Genomic DNA, 20285 nt, shown 5'->3' on the forward strand with positions numbered 1-20285 from the left:
ATGTTGTTGCTTCAATATATTACATGGGGTATTTTTATTCTTAATATGTCAGATGTCTATTAGTGTGTGTGTATACGTTTCTAAACATAAGTGTGTATGTGTGTGTATCTTTATTTACAGACCTATATCTTCAAAACACACATCTATAGATACATATATCTAAATCAGATATATGTGTTTCTTCCTGCTTTAAACGATGCCAATTTAAGAACTTACCATTTCAATGCCAGAGAAAGTTAGTTTTAAAGTCAGCAATTTGGTCCTATGCAGTTCATGATCAAACGTAACATATGGCAGGTCTGTCTCTATAAGTTATGCATGTGTATTGATCTGGTGTCTTTTAAAAGGTATGGTGTGGAACCTCCTGGTTTGATAAAATTGGAAAAAGAGATTGAACAAGAAGAAACACTTTCTGCCCCTTCTCCTTCACCTTCTCCTTCATCAAAGTCTTCTGGAAAAAAGAGTACGGGGAACTTACTGGATGATGCAGTAAGTAAAATTGGTTGGACTTCTTACTAGCACTTTGTTGTTTTTGAACTTCAGAACTCATTCTGTATAATTTCTTATCAGTCTAACCTTTGAAATTCATTTTGAAATCCTATGAAAAAGTTTGTAGTCCTACAACAGTTGAAGTAGCTAATCTGTGATTCAAAACTGAGCCAGTCATTTGCAATAAAGTATCACTTAATTCTACTGAGCAGTTTCTAAAATTTTAGGCTGATTAAGTTGGCTTTCTAAAAGTTACCTTTACAAACAGTTCAACCTTGATAGTTTTGGTTCACGGTTCTTCATTTCACAGATAAGGAGCCTGAGGCATGAGATCTTGAGGTTTGTTAAAGAAGAGAACACAAACATACCACAGGGAACATAATGGCCCTTTGGTGCCTGCCTGCTAGGGGTCAGGATCCATCGTTGTTTTTCAAGTGCTGTTGTTATCAGAGGATGCGTTTCTTGTTGAAGAAGCTGAAACTTTGGGGTTGAATCACCTGCTGAGGGGAGAGGAGCTTCCATCCCAACCCGGTTTTGCCAACTGTCTGGGGTCCCCACCCTTCTACTTAGCAAAGTCCCAGAGTCACAGTCTTTGGCAGATTAGGGAATAGTTTCATTATACCCTCATAATCACACAAAATAGATTCTGGGAGTAACAGCAAACTGGATGAATTAAAATGCTCTGGCTACCTCTGTTGTCTGTTAAAAGTAGCTTTTGGTTATAGGAAGCGTGTTTGATGATGTGCAAGCATTCATCTCCCAGCACATCTAATTTGAGTGCAAATCTAAAAAGTACTGATGCAACTTTTCAAAAAACTGGTTACCTTAGGGATGTGAGACTGAAGTATGTCTCCGACATGGGCAAAGTCCTTAGAAACTAGCAACAACCATAACACCAGTTATGTGGGCTAGGCAGGACTGCAAAGCAGTGCTGGCCCATAGCTTGGTTTCCTTCTCTAGGGTCTGAGCTGCAAAGTGCTGGGAAAATGGCTGACTGACACTATAGGCTGCAGAGACATTGCCTCATCTTTTGCTTTTCCCCATGTGACACAATGGCCTATATTGCAGATTCAGATAAGCAGAAGTGCAGCAGTTTGACAGATTGAGAATTTCCATTTCTAAGGGCAACAAGCTTAACCTTAGCTTGTCAGGGTATCTTAGCCAATACCAATTTAATTGAGTTTTCTTTTGTTCAATCCACTCAGGAATTAAAGACTAAGCAGGGCATGTTAATACAACACCATCTAAAAGGATTTTATAACCACAGGACTGTTTTTATGTTTGGTCACATGCCTTGCTTGCTTCTCATAATTATCATTTTTATTAGAAATAAAGGAAATTAAATAAAATATTGTATTAATAGTAGATAATGGTGTGTTATTTATAAAATGATGAGAACATTTTTTTTTTCCTTTCCTAGCTATACTTCTTGGATTCAACTTATTTTAGAGTAAGATGTTCCTTTAGTCTTTCTTATAAAGTGTTTCTCTGGGGCTACAGCACTTGATTTTTTTTCCCTTTTTGTCTTAGCTGTGACCTCTGTTCACTTTCTCCAATGCGTTATATGTAGAGTTCTGGCCAAGTCAATGCTTAGACTTTTAATGAGTAAATTTCTGAACCAAATGAATTTTTTTTTAGTTCTCAAATTACGAGACCACTTTCTGGTGTTTGATACTGTTTACTGTTCTGTTCTTATAATTTTCTCCCCTGAACATTATTGCTACCAGAATGATTAGCAAAAAATGCAACTGGGACTTGATTAAAATTATATAGGGGTTCCCTGTGACATTCCAGGGTGATGCCCAAACTCATTTATATGCTACATGAGCCCTCCATGTTCTGGCCCATTTTGTCTTTCCCTGACTTTTTATCCTCTGGACTTATTCTTGCATTCTGATATATCCATTTTAAGCATGTCTGCTAATCCCAAATTTCTAAGGAAATTTTATATTCTGTGTTTTTCCTCACTTGCTTTCCTCACCAGAATTCTGCTTACTCACCCTTTGAATGTTCATTTAAGTACTCTTTCATCTTTTAAAATTCAGTTTGTACAGCCTCCTGTAAAATTTGTTGGCATCTCTTATCCCAGGCAAAATGGACAAATTAGTCCTTGATGCCCCCAAAGTTTTGTGTATATTTAATGAGGGATGTGCCTTATTGGGCATAAATGCCCATTCTTCTCTGGGTGTAATTCTCGTTCTCAGTGACAGGACCATATTTTATTCATCTCTATCACACTGGATAAATTAACAGCGTAGGTAATAAACGTTTAAAAAAGCTTCTGCCTTTTTTCCATTTATGAAGAAAAGCCATGTGTACTGGGGATATGTGTACTACTCAACCGTGCTGTAGCTTTGCAGAGGGCGGAGACATTGCCACTTGAAGCCATTTACATGAACCTGGGAGAAGTAGCCAGAAAGGGTCCATTTTTTTCACCAGCTTGTCCAGTGTGTGATCATCCTCATCTTGAGTAGAGGAGAACAATGACAGGAAGGAGAAGGTGGTGCAATAAGTATGAAAGGGACTTTTGAAAAGTTTTGCCAATATTCCAGCTGAGCAGAATGAGATGGGCACTGTCTTTAAGATGGCCAGATTGTCACTCTGTGGTGGTCCTCTCTACTCCAGGCTCTGCTCACTCCACTGCAAACAAAGAAGGGGATTTCAGAAGAGCTTTAAACACCCTTTAACATTTACCAAATGGAGTTTGGGAACATAACCATCTATTTAGTTAAGGGGTTTTAACTGAATGTAGGAAATGTGTAAAGTGGATATCTCTGTATTGTTGCCAGCTAGAATACTATGTTTTAAAAGTCTTTAAACCAGCCTTTCTCAAATAGTGTTTAATCAAACACACTGCCAGATGCCCCACGGGGAAAACAATTCTATGGTTATGTTAGTTTGAGAAATGCAGCTTACTACAGTCTCTGTCTGGAGTTTGGCAGTGCTCTTTGGCATGTCAAAGGCAGTAGTGGGTTCTATAATACGGTCTTGTTTAATCCGGAATTTTCCAAACTTATTTGGCCACAGGAGTCTCTTACAGTCTCCTTCATGCTACATTGGGGAAATTGCGTTGAAATATTCACATTCTGCTTAAGTGATAGTTTCTCATTGGCGTATTTTATTTCAGGGACAGTGCAACAAAGACAAAAAATAATCTGAGATTCACTAATGGTTTAAATCCGAGCTTCATATGTCAAATAGATAGAGTTCCTATGGCAACTGCTTCACTGTATGTAAGGCATATATAGCCATTGGGGAGTTAAAGTCATGAACTGCAGAATGCACTGTAGAATAAGGTATAAGATAGAAATTGCTTGCAAAGTCCCTGTGTTTATTTAATAATATTGGCTATTTTTACTTTGGAAAAGTTATTATTTTACTAAAAAAAAAAGGGAAAGGAAGGAGAAGAAAGACGGGGAACAAAAGAAGAAAAAAGGGGGGAGAGGGAAGAGAGAAGAGTAAAGAAAAAGAAAGAGAAGCTGACCTGTGCTAAGATATCATATTCCAATGAACAGTTCCAGCAATAACTGCCAGTTTGAAACTTTCAGTGTTTCCTCACATTTCTTTTGAGAAATTGTGGAAAATTGAAAAAAAAAATTGGTGACCTTTATGCAGATAATCCGTGCCACCTTCTTTAATCAAGATATCATCAGAGAAACACAGTGGAGTCCATTCAGATGAATATATTCTCCAGATGTCCTGATAGAGGGAATCAGCTGTGATAAAACAGTGGGGTTAGGTTGAGTTCTCTGTTTGCCTTCCCTCATGGTGAGCGCATTCCCACACAATGAATTGAATACAGTTCTAAGAAACCATTCTTACTTTCTTCCTCTTCTCCATCAACTTCCTCAGTCTGGGGATGAGAGATAGTATAATTCTGAGTAATCAGGCTCCTCTTGAAATCCTATTTCAGCAGAAAATTGGCTGGGTTCCTGGCCAAAAACAGAACACCTGCCAGACTGACTTATCCCAAGGTAATATTAGAAGCACAGATGTCATCAGTAACTGTTGACTTAACAATATATTTCCACTACCCACAGTCTGGCCTTGTCTCTTCCATTTCTGCCTCCACCCCTCACACAACTACAAAAAAGCCCTTGGTTTTAAAAAAACAAGTCCATTTTCAAAGCTAGGAAGGCATTGGAGAAGGGCAGGTCACTTGAGAAAATGTTCCTTGTGTTTTACTTCATTTCATCCCAATAGTTTCTTTGTTTTGTATAAGAACATTTCAAGGTGGAAATACTTTCCATATATAATTGTGATTGTATTGTCTTAGCAGAGGAACCACTTGGACACCAGTCTACTGTTTTGTCCAGTTACTGTGTGGCAGTGAAGCTGTGCCAAGTATGGCTCTCCTAAAGTTTGGGCCATGTGTTTTTACAATGCTCACTGCCTGATTTTCTTCTGGATGGCCAAAGTCCTTCTCCCTCCCTCCCTTCTTTTCATCTCTCCCTTCTTTCCTTCCTTCCTTCCTTTCTTACGGAAGCCCTTATTGGGGTGAAAAGTTATGGTATAAATTAGCAGTGGTATAAATTCAACATAATTTATATATAGTTGTCCTATGTATACATCTTTATTTTAAACACATTTTAAGAGACATATATAGAAAGAGATACACATAGAGGGACTCTGAAAACAGCCTACGTTCATTGACACCTCCATACCCCAGAATGTGGTTCCTCATTATGGAAGGGAATGACACTTGTATTACCCAATTTTTGTACTTCTTGTTCGATAATTGCCATCTTGTTCAAGAATATCCCTTCAAAAAAATCCCTAGGGGCAGAGTTCTCTTAATACTGGGGTGGGTGGGTGTATATAGCTGTGAGCCAAGTTTTATACAGTACAAAAAATTCATAACTCAAAGACATGGGCCCAATCACTAACTTAATGATTGTTAGGTAGCTTCCTCATTTTTCAGTGAAAACCATTTCTACTATTCTTTGAATCCAGTCTTGATTTTATTGCATTAATTTCCCCCTGTGTCCTATATAGGCACATGTCTTATTTACCATTGATTTATTATTCAATATGCATTTATTGAACACATATTCCATTAAGGCATCATGCTTTATTTCAAGAAGTTAAAACTGTAATGAGATATTATCTTAACCCAATGTAACTCACAATCAAGCAAAGAGACATTAAGGTTAACCAATAACTGAGACACAATTTGCTATGGTAAAAATAAGTACCAAGAGTTATAGGTTTGTATGTTGGTAAAATCAGGGATTCTGGAGGGGGCTGATGAAAACATACATCCTGAGGTTGATTCTCTTTCCCTCAGCAATAGTGTTAATTCTTTATAGGTCTTCACTGAGGCATATTGTATAGTTCTTAAGGTAAGTTTTGCTTCAGGATTCCTCCACCCTTTTTAGTTTTCCCTCTAGTGTCTTATGCTTCCATTCTTTCTAAAACCTCTCTTATTCTAGGGAAACTAAGCTGTTTGAGTCCTTCACACCAACATGCACGTGTGTTCGTGTGTCACTCTTCCCGTGGTTTTTACCTAGTGGAAGGCTGATTAAAGTCAGACATTGAGTTGAGGGACTATTTGAGTTTCTTTAATGAAAAAACTCCTGGGGCACCTCTGTGGCTCAGTCGGTTAGGTGTCTGACTCTTGGTTTTGGCTCAGGTCATGATCTCATAGTTCTTGAGTTCAACCCTTGCATTGGGCTCTGTACTGTCAGTGCAGAGAGCCTGCTTGGGATTTTCTCTCTCTCCCTCTCTCTCTGACCCTCCCTTGCTTGTACTCTTTCTCTCTCAAAATAAATAAATGTAAAATGACAAAGCTCCAGGAACCATATCTTTGTGGTAGAAAGAATTTGGGTGAGGGGAGCCCAAGTGAATTCCTTTAGAATCTAAATTTGTTCTATCTAGCTTCTCAAATGCAGGCGGCACATGGCAACCTTTCTTTTCTCTTCCATGGTGACTTTGTCTCAAAACACAGGAAATTATTGTTCTGGTTGGTTTGGTTGGTTGGTTAGTTGGAGAGAGGACAGTTATGAGATACAGCATGGCATCATGTCAAGGAAAACGTAAGTATAAACTTGTTCCTAAAATCTTGGACTATCCAGGGGCACCTGCGTGGCTCAGTTGGTTAAGCATCCAGCTTCGGCTCAGGTGATGATCTCACAGTTCGTGAGTTCGAGCCCCGCATTGGGCTCTGTGCAGACAGCTCAGAGCCTGAAGCCTGCTTCACATTGTGTGTCTTCCTCTCTCTCTGCCCCTCCCCTGCTCATGCTCTGTCGGTCTCTCTCAAAAATAAACATTAAAAAAAATTTTTTTTTTAAACCATGGACTATCCATTATCGTCTAAGAGCCACAACTGTTTATAAGTGTTGTGTGCATATCACTTAGATTATGTATTTTTTAAAGAGTAGCGAGATAGAGAAAATAGAGATGGACTCCGATATGCAGACATGAATTCTATAACATGTAAATTGTAAGATACTGCCACACAAATAGGTTTTGGTAGGTGAGGTTTACTGAGGTGGAGTGGATTTCTGGGTGACTCTGGGTGAAATAGAGACAACTTCCTAAAGGAAATCTTAGAGTTCAAAGTAATATGAAACAATGGGTTCATTTTTTAAAAATAATAATTTAATTCTCACTTATTTTTAAAATGGTAAAATTAATATCATCACAATTATAGTAAGGAAATTTTACTCTGATAGCATACATTCTGTTCTAGCTTTCAATCTATTTATCTTGGCAACCGGATGTACACTATCTTTTTAATTCTCCCCAGTGAGAACCTTACTCATTATTCCTCCACTGCCAAGGGATTTGCTCATCATTATCCTCCAGCATCATTATTATTGTCATCATCCAACTTATGCCTTAGTGCAGTTATTTGGCCTTCAGAAAATGCCTTCAGGGCCTGACTTTTACATAGTTAGGGTGTAATGTGATATTTCTGTGCTCATATCATGTCCATAGTTTAATATAGAACAAATTTGAAAACATTAATGGTCCAGGGCCTTTGAACCCATGGAACAAATCAATCTAAATGGAACCTGATTAAGGAAAATGAACTTGCTTGCTTTTCTCTTTCAGGTGAAGCGAATTTCTGAAGATCCTCCTTGCAAATGCCCGAACAAATTCTGTGTGGAGAGGCTCTCCCAAGGAAGATACCGAGTGGGAGAAAAGATCCTCTTCATTAGGGTAAAGTTTTACTTTTTACTTGGTATCTTGTCCTTTATGAGAATATTCAGGGCTTGAGTTGGTGGTTATAGGGGAAATATGACCTGTAACTAAGCAAGAACTTCCCTTACGGTGTTTACAGTTGGATTTGAAGATACCAGGTATGAACATGTTTTTAAATGTATTATATACATAATTACTACTGAGGGCTAAATAAATAGAACTATCTTTCTCTTTTTACATAGGTACAAACACACACACCAAACAGATCATAGAGATCGAGTAGAATGAGAAAAAGAAAAATCAAATTCCTTTTCTGTTTACACATTTAGTTTCAAAGGAACTAACCCTCACCACCACCACTATCCACCGACCTCTGCCTCCCATCCCCATGGGAAACAGAAATAGTGTTCTGTCCTAGTCTTCCATATTCCAAGTTTAGGACATGATCATCCTATTGGTTCTGGTAACTTTCAAATGATTTGAACATGATTTGGGTTCAGAAGTTTGGGTAATGAACCAGAGCGAGAAGAATGAAAGCTCATTCCAATGGCATGGTTAAATAGTGACCGCCATTTCTCACTTAGTGTTCTGGGTTAGAATAAAGAAACGTGGATGTGTGCCAATGAATGTTCTGGTGGTCTCTGTCCGTTTTACAATCATTTACAATCATTAATGTCCATTTTACTAATGAAAAATCTGACTAGATACCACAGGAGGTTTTAGGCTGTTACTAGGGGCTCAAAGTAACATTTCATGCCTTTCACTTGATCTGTTTTGTTAATAATCAAAATCATTTAATCTCAAAATAAGTTTGTGGCTTTTCCTAAGACCAAGATTCTTCTTTTCAAAAATGAGAAGACGAAAATACAGTACTGACATATTCCTAGAAATCTGCAATTCATAAGTATTTTTCCACCATATTTTTTAGTCATTTCCTAAAGAACAGAGGTTATGATTCAGAGGAACTGTATTCTCTCATTTGAATAAGTTGAAGTATCTTGCTTGTTATTCTGTTTTGTAGAGCAGAATGAATGTGTACATCAAGTACCATCAATGAAAATTCCTAACAATACTCAGTCAGTGATGACCCAGTAGCAATTTTGTCACTGTAAAGTTTTCTTAATTTCAACTTTTGACTGAAAATTATTCATGTGAGAATTTTTTAAGGCTCTACAGCATATAATTAGAAGAAAAGTTTAATCATAATTAGTCCTCAAAAATAACGTCAATCATTTTGTATTTTAATTTAATTTTAGAACCATGTTATTGATTTTTTAAAAAACTTCCAGCTAATAATTGCTATTTTGCTTTGTAATGGCAATGAAAAAAAATATAATGATATGTGACCATTAGAGGTTTGAGAACAAATCTGCAAGAATGTCCTCGCTCAGATAGACAGTTGCCTTAGTAATTGCTTATTGTTCTCTAATTCCTTATTACAAAGATTACATACATGTTTATTTTTGCCAAGCTGCCTTCTTTTGCTTTTGCTTTAGTACATTAAAAAATAAGGATTTAGCAAATGTGTTTACATTTGACTAGGTTGATCTTTCTCAATTGAAACTCATGCTTCTTGAGAACATTAGGCCTTAGTGCCTGGAATCAAAACATAGGGCTTCATTTATTTAGAAATGTTAACAAACACATGATCAGTAAATTAGATGCTTTTCCCTATAATGTAACCCAGTATCTTTAGGCAAAAATATATATCACATATGTCTATTTCTGTCTGGTCTTCCATATTGAGTCAGTGGTCTGAGAATTTAATACCCACGTTTATAAATAACCTGAATTTATATCATATTGGACAGATAGGGTATTTTTTGATGCTCTGTTTTTGTGTTCAGAAAATGGTTTCCTTTCAATTGAAATCTTTTCATGGCTTGTTTCTAGAGGTATTGAGATTTGCTTTACTGAAAACAGTTGCCTCCAAGTCCTGAGTGATAGTGTTTGAATTTAATGTCAGTTAACAAAGCAGAACATATCACATACATTCAGTTTCATGCTTTTGATGTTCCAAGCGCACTAAGAGGGTTAACTGGAATATGGTCATTCCCTGACTGGCCCTGCAAGTTAGGGCATCATTCAGCTATGACAAGTGCTGTAGAACAGTGTTATAATGACCCGTAGTCCTCCCCTTTCTCTTTTGGCAACGTCCACAGGTAATTTATACTGTTTTTTTTTTTTTTTTTTTTACAACAGGTTTCACTTTAAAATTGGTCCATTTTTTTTCAAATCCTTTTAAAAGGAAACTTACTATCATTGCATAAATTGGAAACTAAAACTGTTTGCCAAAAAAGGAAATTATATTAATACGTATTCGTTGAAATTCTTATCCCTCAGCTTGCTAGGAGTCTATTCTCCACCCCACCCCCACCATGGAGTAAGTTGATTTTAAAAACACCCCTCTCCTTGTCTCTGCTTTCCCTTTACCTCCCATTCTGTTGCGTCTAGGAGCTGAAATTTCTCATGAAGACTATATCCACCTTTCGTTATATGCTGTCTCCCTATTTCTTCTTCTACACTGAATTCACGAGCTAAAAAAGTCTCATTGATGTGTATGCACTTTGGCTAATACTTTTTGATTTGTGGCACAGACCATATTTAAATGATTGTCATTTTGCACTCATTTATTGTAAGGAGCTGACAGTTACTACTCAAAAATACCTAGGGTATTGGTTTTCAAATGATCAATTCGTTGTTGCTGCTAACATCTTAACTTTAAGTTGCTTTGAACACCAGGATTAAGTACTAAGTGCCTAGAGTCAATATCTCAAACACACTAGGGGGGATTGCCTCCCTGTCCCTGAATTGCAGTTCTGTGGTTTTTATTTTTGCACTTTTAACATGGGCATATTTTAAACTTTGCCGTATCTCTTTTGAGGCTGCAAGGTATGGTCATATTTACTACATTATAAGTCAATACATTTATGCATATTATTATGTAACATATACAAACGGTGAAATATACATGGTATATTATCATTTATCCCCTAGTGTTCTGTCCATCCTGAGAGCAGCAGTATTTTCATATGGCCATAGTGAACTTGTCCATCCAAAGAGCAATTTAGAGACATTTAGGTCTGTTAAGACTGTTGACTTAGCATTTACTTAAAGGTAATACATTTGCCAAAACACGGACTTTCTACCCCTTAGAAAGTCATAAATACAAGATTCTCTGAATAAGTCTGTACCTCGTACATTTACTCTTGATCTACGCTTCTCAACATAAGCCAGAGTTAACAAGTTCATTGCTAACTGATTTCAAGGTTTGTTGACAACACCCAATCACCTTACCTACGTATGGTTTTATGATTATTAGGTATATGAACGCAACTTCTCCTTATACATTCAAAAAGATATAATAAGAAAAAATCAGAATGAAAAATACAAGAATGTTTGCAGATTAGAGAGAAAGAGCCCAGAAGACATTTTTGGCAGATGTTGTCTTTGCTAAGCATATGTCTTATCTGTGAGTTTCTAGAAAGCAAGGTATGAATAACTACTTTGCTATCTGGCTATGCATGTGTACTTATGTACACACATCTGTATGCTTATGTGGGCATGTTTGTTTATACACATATATATCTTCATTTAAGGTTGAGAGACTAATTTCTGCCCAAATATAAAGAATGTCTGAGATTTTTGACTGTGTCTTTTAGGCAAGCATGCAAGTAGTCCCCTGACAAAGTCACGATGCTCTTATTTCTAAACGTAAAAACAATTTCTTGAAGCCAGATTTTTGCCTTACATCTTCCAGTGGGTGACATTGTTTTTGAACTATCTGGTGGACAAGCAAGCTAAGTGCTTTCTCTCCTCCGAGGTATTTCAGTTATGTTTCACTGACTTGAAATTGGACAATGATGCCAAAAAGCTCCTTGTTGACTTCTGTGGTGGCAGATGTTTGGATGTTACCATTTGGCCATGCTATGTATCTCTGGAATATAAATACATGGATCTGAGGCCTAAAGTTGTGATTTTGAGGATGAGAAACATGCACATTTTCCAGTGTTTTCGTTCATTCAGTTACTTGGTTTCTACACAGGCTTCCAGTATCAAGAAGTCAGGTGCCAATATAAATCTGTATAAGCTTGTAGGAAGGGTTTTCCAAAATATTTCTTAGATGCCATGAAAATGTACTATTCAATTTGTCAGTGCCAATTCAATGATGATAATATTCTATATAAATGATAGTAACTTTTAAAGTGATCTCCCTGCGGGGTGCATGGTTGACTCAGTCAGTAGAGCATGCAACTCTTGATCTTGGAGTCATGAGTTCAAGCCCCATATTGAGCATAGAGCTTGCTTTAAAAAAAAAAAAAAAAAAAAAAAGACTACACTAAAAAAAAAAAAAAAAAAGTGATGTCCCAGATAAGCAGCATTAGCATTATGTAGAAAGTTGGTGGAATCGCAAATTCTTGGGCCTCACCTGGGGTGGCAGCTAGCCATCTGTTTTAACAAGCCCTCTGGGTAATTCTGATGTGTGCTGAAACTTGAAACCTCTAATCTAAAGGAAAGAAACCACTACGTGAAGGAAGAGATTTGTTGTACAACAACACAATTAGAAATAATTTGCATGTCTGATGATGGAAAAATATAACCATTCAGATACTAGAAATGATCATTTTGGAAACTTTTGTGTATCATTGTGGGGAAATACTGAAGATACAATGTTAAGTAGAAAAAAAATCCAGATTTTGAAACCGTACTCACATATAAAATATCTCTCTGAAATACTTATATATTATATAAATATTTCTATATTATATACATAATATAGAAATTATATATAATTCTGATTAAGACTTGAAGAGAAGAGAAATAATTCAAAAGTTTTTAATTGTTGAGGGCATAGAATTATGAGTGAGCTTCTTTGTTGTTGTTCTGCATTTATTTCCGATGATGACATTAAAAATATGAACTCTTTAGAAGAAGAAAAATCAGCAACCTGATACCGTTGCAAATTTGAGAATAACTAAAGAGACTTGTAAAAGGCATCAGGTTAATTAGCTGACTGCTCATTTTTCTGGTCACTGGCTAAGCTTCCCATCTTCTGAAAAAGGGTACAGAGGTTTATTGGAATCGTGGTGTTATTTAGATGAGGGAGGACTTCACATTTTGCTGTATACTGCAGCATATTGTTTCCTTGGATGAAGCTCTCACCTTTTATTCACTTCCTTTTCTGTTTTATATCTCCATTTGGAAAATGGCTCAGATTGTTTTGGGTTAGCACTAGCAAATATGCAAACATCTGAATAATGTCCCTTCTCGTTGCAGATGCCATCAGTGAGCCATACACTCAGTTTTCTCTCTCTTAGTCATTAAAGCTTTAATCATTTGATACCCCTTTCCTTTTAAGGCTCAACTTTCAGTGACATGCAAATGGTCCAATATGATAAACTGATCTCTGCCAATGCATGAAATAGGCGTAAATGGCTCTAATGAGTAGAACATCCCTGGGGTAAGATCTTTACACCACATAGTTGCTCTAATGTCCTGGTTGTAGGAATCTCTGGCAAAAAATACAAGCCAGGGGAATCACGTGTTGTGAGGTAGTTGACTTTTTTTGTGTGTGCTACTTGATTTGGGCACTAATATGCTGAATAGTCTTTTACTTAATTACACTTTGTCACTACTCTTAACATCGTACTTTAGCATTGTTCAAAGAGTGTTCCAAGGAAAAACAGCTCCAGAAGATGTTCAAAGATATTATTTGTAAAGAACAGTTATCACGCTAAAGAGTTTAAACAGGACTCCTTTTATTGAACTGACTCTATTGGCCTCTGTCTGCGCACATGGTAGATCTCATTTTAACCTCTCCTCCTGATGGAACATACTGTTGCCATTCTTACTTTACAGATGAGGAAACTGAAACATGGAGGTTGAATAACTTCTCAAACTGATAAGCTCATGAGAGATAAAAGTGGCATTCACAGGCCTAACTCCCAAATTTACACTCTTTACCACAAAGCAATACTAATTTTTTTTTTTTATCTGAGATTATCTGGGATTTCTCCAAGGGTTGAATATACTCATATGATCTATTAATTCCTACAGTGAGATGTACTATTTAACATTTTCTAAAATGTATCCCACCATGGAAAGTTTCTCTCTCCAGCCCTTCCCCTCCCGCCCTGCCCCCTGCATTCCCCCCCACCCCACCCCCCCCCCCCCCTCCCAGCATCACATCATCCTGGGATAGGAGGTCATGAAAACATACTTCGGGGAAGACATTATCAACTGAAGCAAATTAAGAAAAATAATTTAATTAAAAAAAATCTATTGAAATGAAAGTTTTCTACCATTTGCCAGAGTTGCAACCCATATATATTGAAGTACTGCTAAGAAATACTGAATTTATGCTCATTTTTACTTTCAAGTTCCATTTGGAAATTATGACATAAGGAATGACTGGAAAATCTTTAAAGGAAAGAGGGCTAAAATGTAACAAGTATCATTTATAGCAGCCATTTCAGCAGGTGCCTTGTATATATTGCCTCACTAGATTCTCTCCATCTCACAGCTGGTTTTGAAATTGCTTTTATCTTTTTGTTACAGATGAAAATACAAAGTCTTAGGGAGTTTAAAGTCTCAAGTAGGTAGTATGATAAACAATTTGAAGTCCCAGCTCCCAAACGCATAATACTACACTCCTCTCGAAGCTGTCTCCCTAGGGCATGTCCATCAAATACAAGTATGCTATTCCACAAGGCTGGTCCTCTAAAAAGGACCTGCAGCTTTTTATAATATATTTAAGGCTCAACCACGTAGTAGTGTATTCCTTATATCATCTTTACTTTAAAAAATATTTGGATTGAAAAGGTCATTACAGTTGCATAATCAGTAGTGCCTACTGTATAGAAAGGGATATAATGTGTTTGACTGTATTATGATAGTGATAAAAATTATAACAATATTTATTAGGATTAGGTGTTTACTTGTATGCCAGATGCTGTTCTAAATGCTTTATATAGCCTATCTTGTTGATTAGGCAAAACAAAGTAGAACTCTATGTATTACAAAATATATTTTCTGCACTGTTATCTTTTTTATAGAAGTCAGAATTTAATTTTTCTGTATTGCCAGTAGGGTGTTGTTGAATCTTCTTGCTAATTGTAGATATTTTTAAAGTAGACTAATATCATTTCAAGACATTTTTATACCAGACCTTCACAGCTGGGTAAAATCGTATGAGGTTCCATGCTAACACTCTAATGGGTCAAGGTATTTTTTCCCCCACATTTTAAGAAATGGGACTGCTTAAGGAGCCTAAAGAAAAGACAATGAATAATTTAATTGGAAGTCAGCAAAGGAATTTGAAATCTTAGGGAGTTACCTTCTTCATACTACTTTTGAATTAAATCATCTCAGATCAATGGAAAGGTCAAACACCTTGTTATTGATTCTTTGTAATTTCTTATTTACCATAAAAATTCTTCAGGTTTATACCTGTGTGATAAAGATCAATTCACTGTAACAAACCAAGCAAGAGAGGCACAAGAGCTCTGTTACTATAGCAACCCAACCTGGCAGTATCTTCTGGGACTAGCTCTAAGGGAAGGTCCAATGATAGCGAGGGATATTAGTTTCTTTTCTGCTCTTATGACACATATTGATTTACTGTGAGTAAAAAGTAGCATGGTTCCAATTGCATACCTTTCCTGGTAATGAAAAATGGGCTGTTGTGTAAAAATGCAAAGGAGTTTTAAACAACTGGCAGGGAAAATAAAACTTGCATTTATCTTAGTGGAAACATTGCACAAACAGCCATTACTCAGCAGCTGAATGTTAAAAATTCATGTTTTGAGTAACACGAATATAAACCCTTCATCTCATTTAGCAATTTATGGGAGCAGTGGTTATGATTTCAAAACTATCTAATGGCTTATATTCACTTCTATGAAAAAATATGGCCATTTTTGCCTCTGATAGATGTAAAATCTCAGGCAGCATTCATAGTGCTCTAATCCATGGTGAGAGAAACATGGCTGTTATTAGAACGTGAATGTTTTAAAATTGGATCCCTTTCTTTGCCCAACTGCCTCAAAACTGAATGCTAATTCAGGAAAAGCAAGCAACGGCATTAAAAATGTATCCAAACACTTTAATTTCAGATTTTAAATTATTTTTTATAATAGTTTTGCTCCATTAAAAACACTTTCATTTGTTTGTAACTTATTCATGTTCAGTGAGGCTGGGCTAATAACATGGATATAATTTACAATTTGGTAATACATCTCTCAAAGGACTTTGCAAATGTTAATAAGTCCTCTTCACCTTTTTTTTTTTTTTTTCTGAGAAAGGCATAGATCTTGGATGAATGCAAAATAGTGATTAACCATTGCTGTAAAATTTTAGCTGATGAAGTACTATCTTTCCGGTAGATTCATCTCTTGAGTCTGAAAACCTTTAACCAGGGAGAAACTGAAAGTTGACTTTGTCCAAGATTGTACCCACTACTACACCTGACACGACTTTTGAAAGCAAGGGAAAAAATGCAGTTTGATATCTCTTCAAAGAATGGAAAGATTAGCTAATATATCAGGACAGTTCTTTATGTTCTTATTGGAGAATTCACTTCGTCTTCCATTGAATTGTTAACAAATGTATCAAGTGTGAAGAACAATGAATAAATGAAAACTCAAAACCAAACATCCCTTTTCCCTGAGAATTTGTCACTATTGACCACTTAGCATTGAGAAGATTTTCAAGAATTGTATCTATTTTCAGCTGACCTGAGAAGCATTTTTATCCATCTCTAACTGGATTAGCAGGATTTACCTACCATATTCTACAATACATGTCTGACTCTATTTCACCTTCAATCATTTTCTTTTGCCATTGCACTGCATCTAAATAAATGGATGATTTTTTTTTTCAATAGCCACAAATCAAAATTATTTAACTTACAGAAGCATTGGGAAATTAAATGGCTTCACTGAAGAAAAGCACAGGTCCTATGATCTGCATTTCCAATTTCTGCATTGCTACAACCTTCCTGCCATTAAGATAAATTTGCATGTGTGTGTGCATATCTTATATAGTAATATGTGTGTGTATGTGTGTATGTGTGTATATACACATACATGTATGTATATGTATATGTAATGAAAAGGTACAATATTAGAGTAAAATTATTTCAATGATTGGGCATTTCAGTTGTTAAAAAATTCTGTGCCTAAAGTCTCTAGTCAAGGATTTTGTCAAAAAAAAAAAAAAAAAACCTTCTATTATGTCTATGTTTCTTTACATATACTATATAACACTTGCCAAATGTTTTTGTGTGTCAGATGCTTTTCTAAGAACTTCCTTGGATTCTTTTATTTAGCCCTCACAACTGTTTGAGATAGGCACTGTTATTATCTCTGCTTTAAAAGTAAGGAAACCAAACATTAGTGAGTTAATTACTTGCCAAAAGTCATAAAGCTAGAAGAGTCAACCCTCTTTGAAATCAACATATCCGATTTCAGGGATAGGGTTTTAACTATACATTATTCATTCTATTTCAGACCGTCTAGTCTTTTGGCAGGTCATGTTGTGAGTCTTACTGTTCAACCTTTCAGCATCCGTAAAGAAGTGATCCATACTTAAAGTGTAGCTCCTAATTTGCCTAGGCCTTTGTTGGTTCTGACAAATGGAATTGAACGGCTAATCCCTGTTGGAGTGTCAGACAAGAAGAGTACCCAGGAAACAAAGAATCTTGTAAAACAATAGCACTCCCCACCCCCATAAAAAAAAAAAAAATCAGAAAAACCAGCCAGAATGGCATTCACAGTGTTCAATATATTCATTGATTTTTCTTTTCAATATATTGACCAGATTTGAAAAGTCTTCCAGAGGTAAAAGTTTACTCTGGAATCTAAGGAATATTTTCAAGCTACTATAATTACAGTTACTATAATTACCTATTTCCAATTTGCTTTTGTGCAGTTAAGATTAAATCTCTTTAATCTGATTATATATGAAAGGATTTTCTGTACATGCTATGGTTACAGTAGGGAGGTGACATTGTCTTTTAGACCTTTTTATACTTTTATGAAAGGGTCTAAATTAGACTTAGGACAAAATGTAACCTGAACGCTTTTGGCATAGCAATTGATGCTTTTGAAAGCAAGTTCCCTAAAAATGGATGTCAAGTAATTTTAAATAACATTTTTTTCTTAACTGTTTTTTCTGCTGGTACTTCATGGTGGTAAAGTATATCTTAGTTTTATCTGATTTGTAAAATACATTCACTTATACATGAACTCATTTTATTTTCATTACTACTCTGTGAGAAAAAGCAGTGTGATTGTTAATTTACACATTTTACTGATGAAAAAACTGCAGATAATAGAGATTTAACAACTTTCCCAAGGTAATCCAACTAGCAAGTGCTTGATCTAGGTTTAAATCATATTATGGTTTTTTATATATTAAATTCCACATATTTTAAGTTTCACACAATAAAATTTCCCTTTGAAGGTTTTTGTTTTTTTGTTTTTTTACCTTAACATAAATGAAAACCCTTAGTTGTTCACTGTGTTTTTGATTAAGGATCATTGGCCTTGCTTGCAAAGTAAATATTTCACAGTAATGAGATTGTAAAGTTTACAAGATTTTTATCTTCCTTCCATTTGTCATCATCCCAACAAGAACATTTCTGGGTTTATATGTCCTATGCTGATATAAATGTGAGTCACTTTTAGCGATTAAAATATCAGTGATTTATTTTGCAAAAGGGAAAGAAACAATTATGCACAATGTATCATGTTCTTGAATTATTGATGAGTCTTCTAGAAGCCAAAGAGCAAACCAGTGAAATATCTGTCATTGTAAATTGTACATAATTAGGGGTACCTGGCTGGCTTGGTGAGTAGAGCATGCAACTCTTAACCTCATGGTTGTGAGTTCAAGCCCCACTTTGGGCGTGGAGCCTACCTAAAAGTAAATAAATAAATAAATATCATAATTATCCCACGGGCTCAAGTTGCATAAACAGACTGTAGCAAGATTCATGAAGAAACACACTTTGCAAATGTGGCCATCCTGAGTTTGTATGAATGTAGTCAAAATGGCGGAAGTTCTATCATTACAGCATTGATTATAGCAATTTAGGACTTGTTTATTAAAATCAGTTGGTTAAGTGTCTGCATGACTTGGTCAATTTAGACTTTGCCTTGCATTTCCCTTTAATACTTGGCATTTTGAATTTCAGTTCCTCAGTAAAAACATGGACTCTCAGTCCTGGACCCAGTAAGTGCCACCATCACCTAACTGCCCAGCCTTTCGTTGCAAGAGCCTTACTGATTCACATCAAATTTTAGTTTACTAGAATGGTGTGTTCAAAATTTTATTAGTATTAACATTTTCATTTGAAGCTGGGTTGTGTGTTGTTTCAGAGTATATTCTGCCAATTCCTGCCATCTTGTTAGAAGCATACTAAGATCTTAAGGAAATCTTTGCGTAGATTTTGGGAGGAACAAGGCATAACTAATCATATTTGATTTCATGTTAGCCTTAGGATATATACTCAAATTGCTTTATAATAAAAATCATGATGTTACAAAAAAAAAATCCCAATCCCAGTGAGTTATTTGGTGACATTCTCCCTGTTTCCCTAAAAGGAACACCAGAAAAAAAATCATTACATTACATTAGTCTTCTAGTTGTAGCTTTCTTTTCACATTGTCATTTCTTAGACACATTCACTTCACTACACTCACACATTGTTCTAATGTTCTTGGCTATTATAAAGAAATGCCTTGTTTTTACCCCAGAGTTTTTCTAATCTACTATGTGTTACAGACAAATTTGAAGGGCCTGGAAATTCCATGGGAAAAAAAAGATTATAATTTCTTGAGCTATCACCATGTAAAGGGCTTTTTATCCTTTTGTTTTTAAACCAACCCATCCCAATGTTTGACTCTTCATTTTCCCTTGGTTAACAGTCTCTTTTACTCTGAACATTCCATTTGTCATCTTTTTCTTGAAATCCAGCCTCATAGAATATGTGGGGCAGAGATAATTAAATTGTCTGAAGCCTCATTTGAAGGCAAGTAAAGGGCAGGGCTGGTTTCAAATCTGTCTTCTAACCTTGGCATTAGGCATAAAGTCTCCAAGGGTCACATTCTCAAACAGCAATATCCAAATAGTAACAGATTCATTTGTCATCATCTACCAGTGTGTTAGTCATTATAATGTTATCCAGTCTGGGATTTTTTAAAAAATAATCATGGTGTTTTGAAGTCCTGGGTTAATAGAAAAATTATGGGAGCTCATATGGCACAGAGAACATTAGGAGTATTGTTAAAATCTCATTCCCTGCCCATCTGATAGGACTAAGGCTAAGGTGGGCTTCAACCTTGCACAAAGAGGCACTTTGGACCACAAAGTATATGTCACCAAATTCCTCTCCCATCATGATGTCTACAAAATACCTTTCTACCTCCTCTATTTCCCTAACTATCTGCAGCCAACATGACAAAGAACCAGAAGTGTTTTCAGAGGCAAAGAGAGGAATGTCTCTCATAATGAACCTTGAGAATCTTATCTATCTCCTGTATTTACTCAGTATCTTACAACAAAATGGAAATTTCCATCGAGCACTGAAAGAATTCCAGAGAAACCTGGATTTCAAGTGACACGTTGGCACCAAAGATTTAATAGGA

General features: G+C 36.0%; 1 protein-coding gene across 4 annotated transcripts in view; it reads left to right on the forward strand.

The window, feature by feature from the left end:
• The window catches only part of GAS2 (growth arrest specific 2), a 132159-nt gene that overhangs the window by 74424 nt on the left and 37450 nt on the right, over nt 1–20285 (forward strand). For all 4 annotated transcript variants that reach the window (XM_058688476.1, XM_058688475.1, XM_058688477.1 and 1 more), the window contains exons 6-7: nt 348–489; nt 7546–7653. In XM_058688476.1, the coding sequence (XP_058544459.1) occupies nt 348–489; nt 7546–7653 (250 nt within the window). The remainder of the gene's footprint in view (nt 1–347; nt 490–7545; nt 7654–20285) is intronic.

The sequence above is a fragment of the Neofelis nebulosa genome, chromosome 10 (assembly GCF_028018385.1).
Source record: "Neofelis nebulosa isolate mNeoNeb1 chromosome 10, mNeoNeb1.pri, whole genome shotgun sequence".
NCBI lineage: Eukaryota > Metazoa > Chordata > Mammalia > Carnivora > Felidae > Neofelis > Neofelis nebulosa.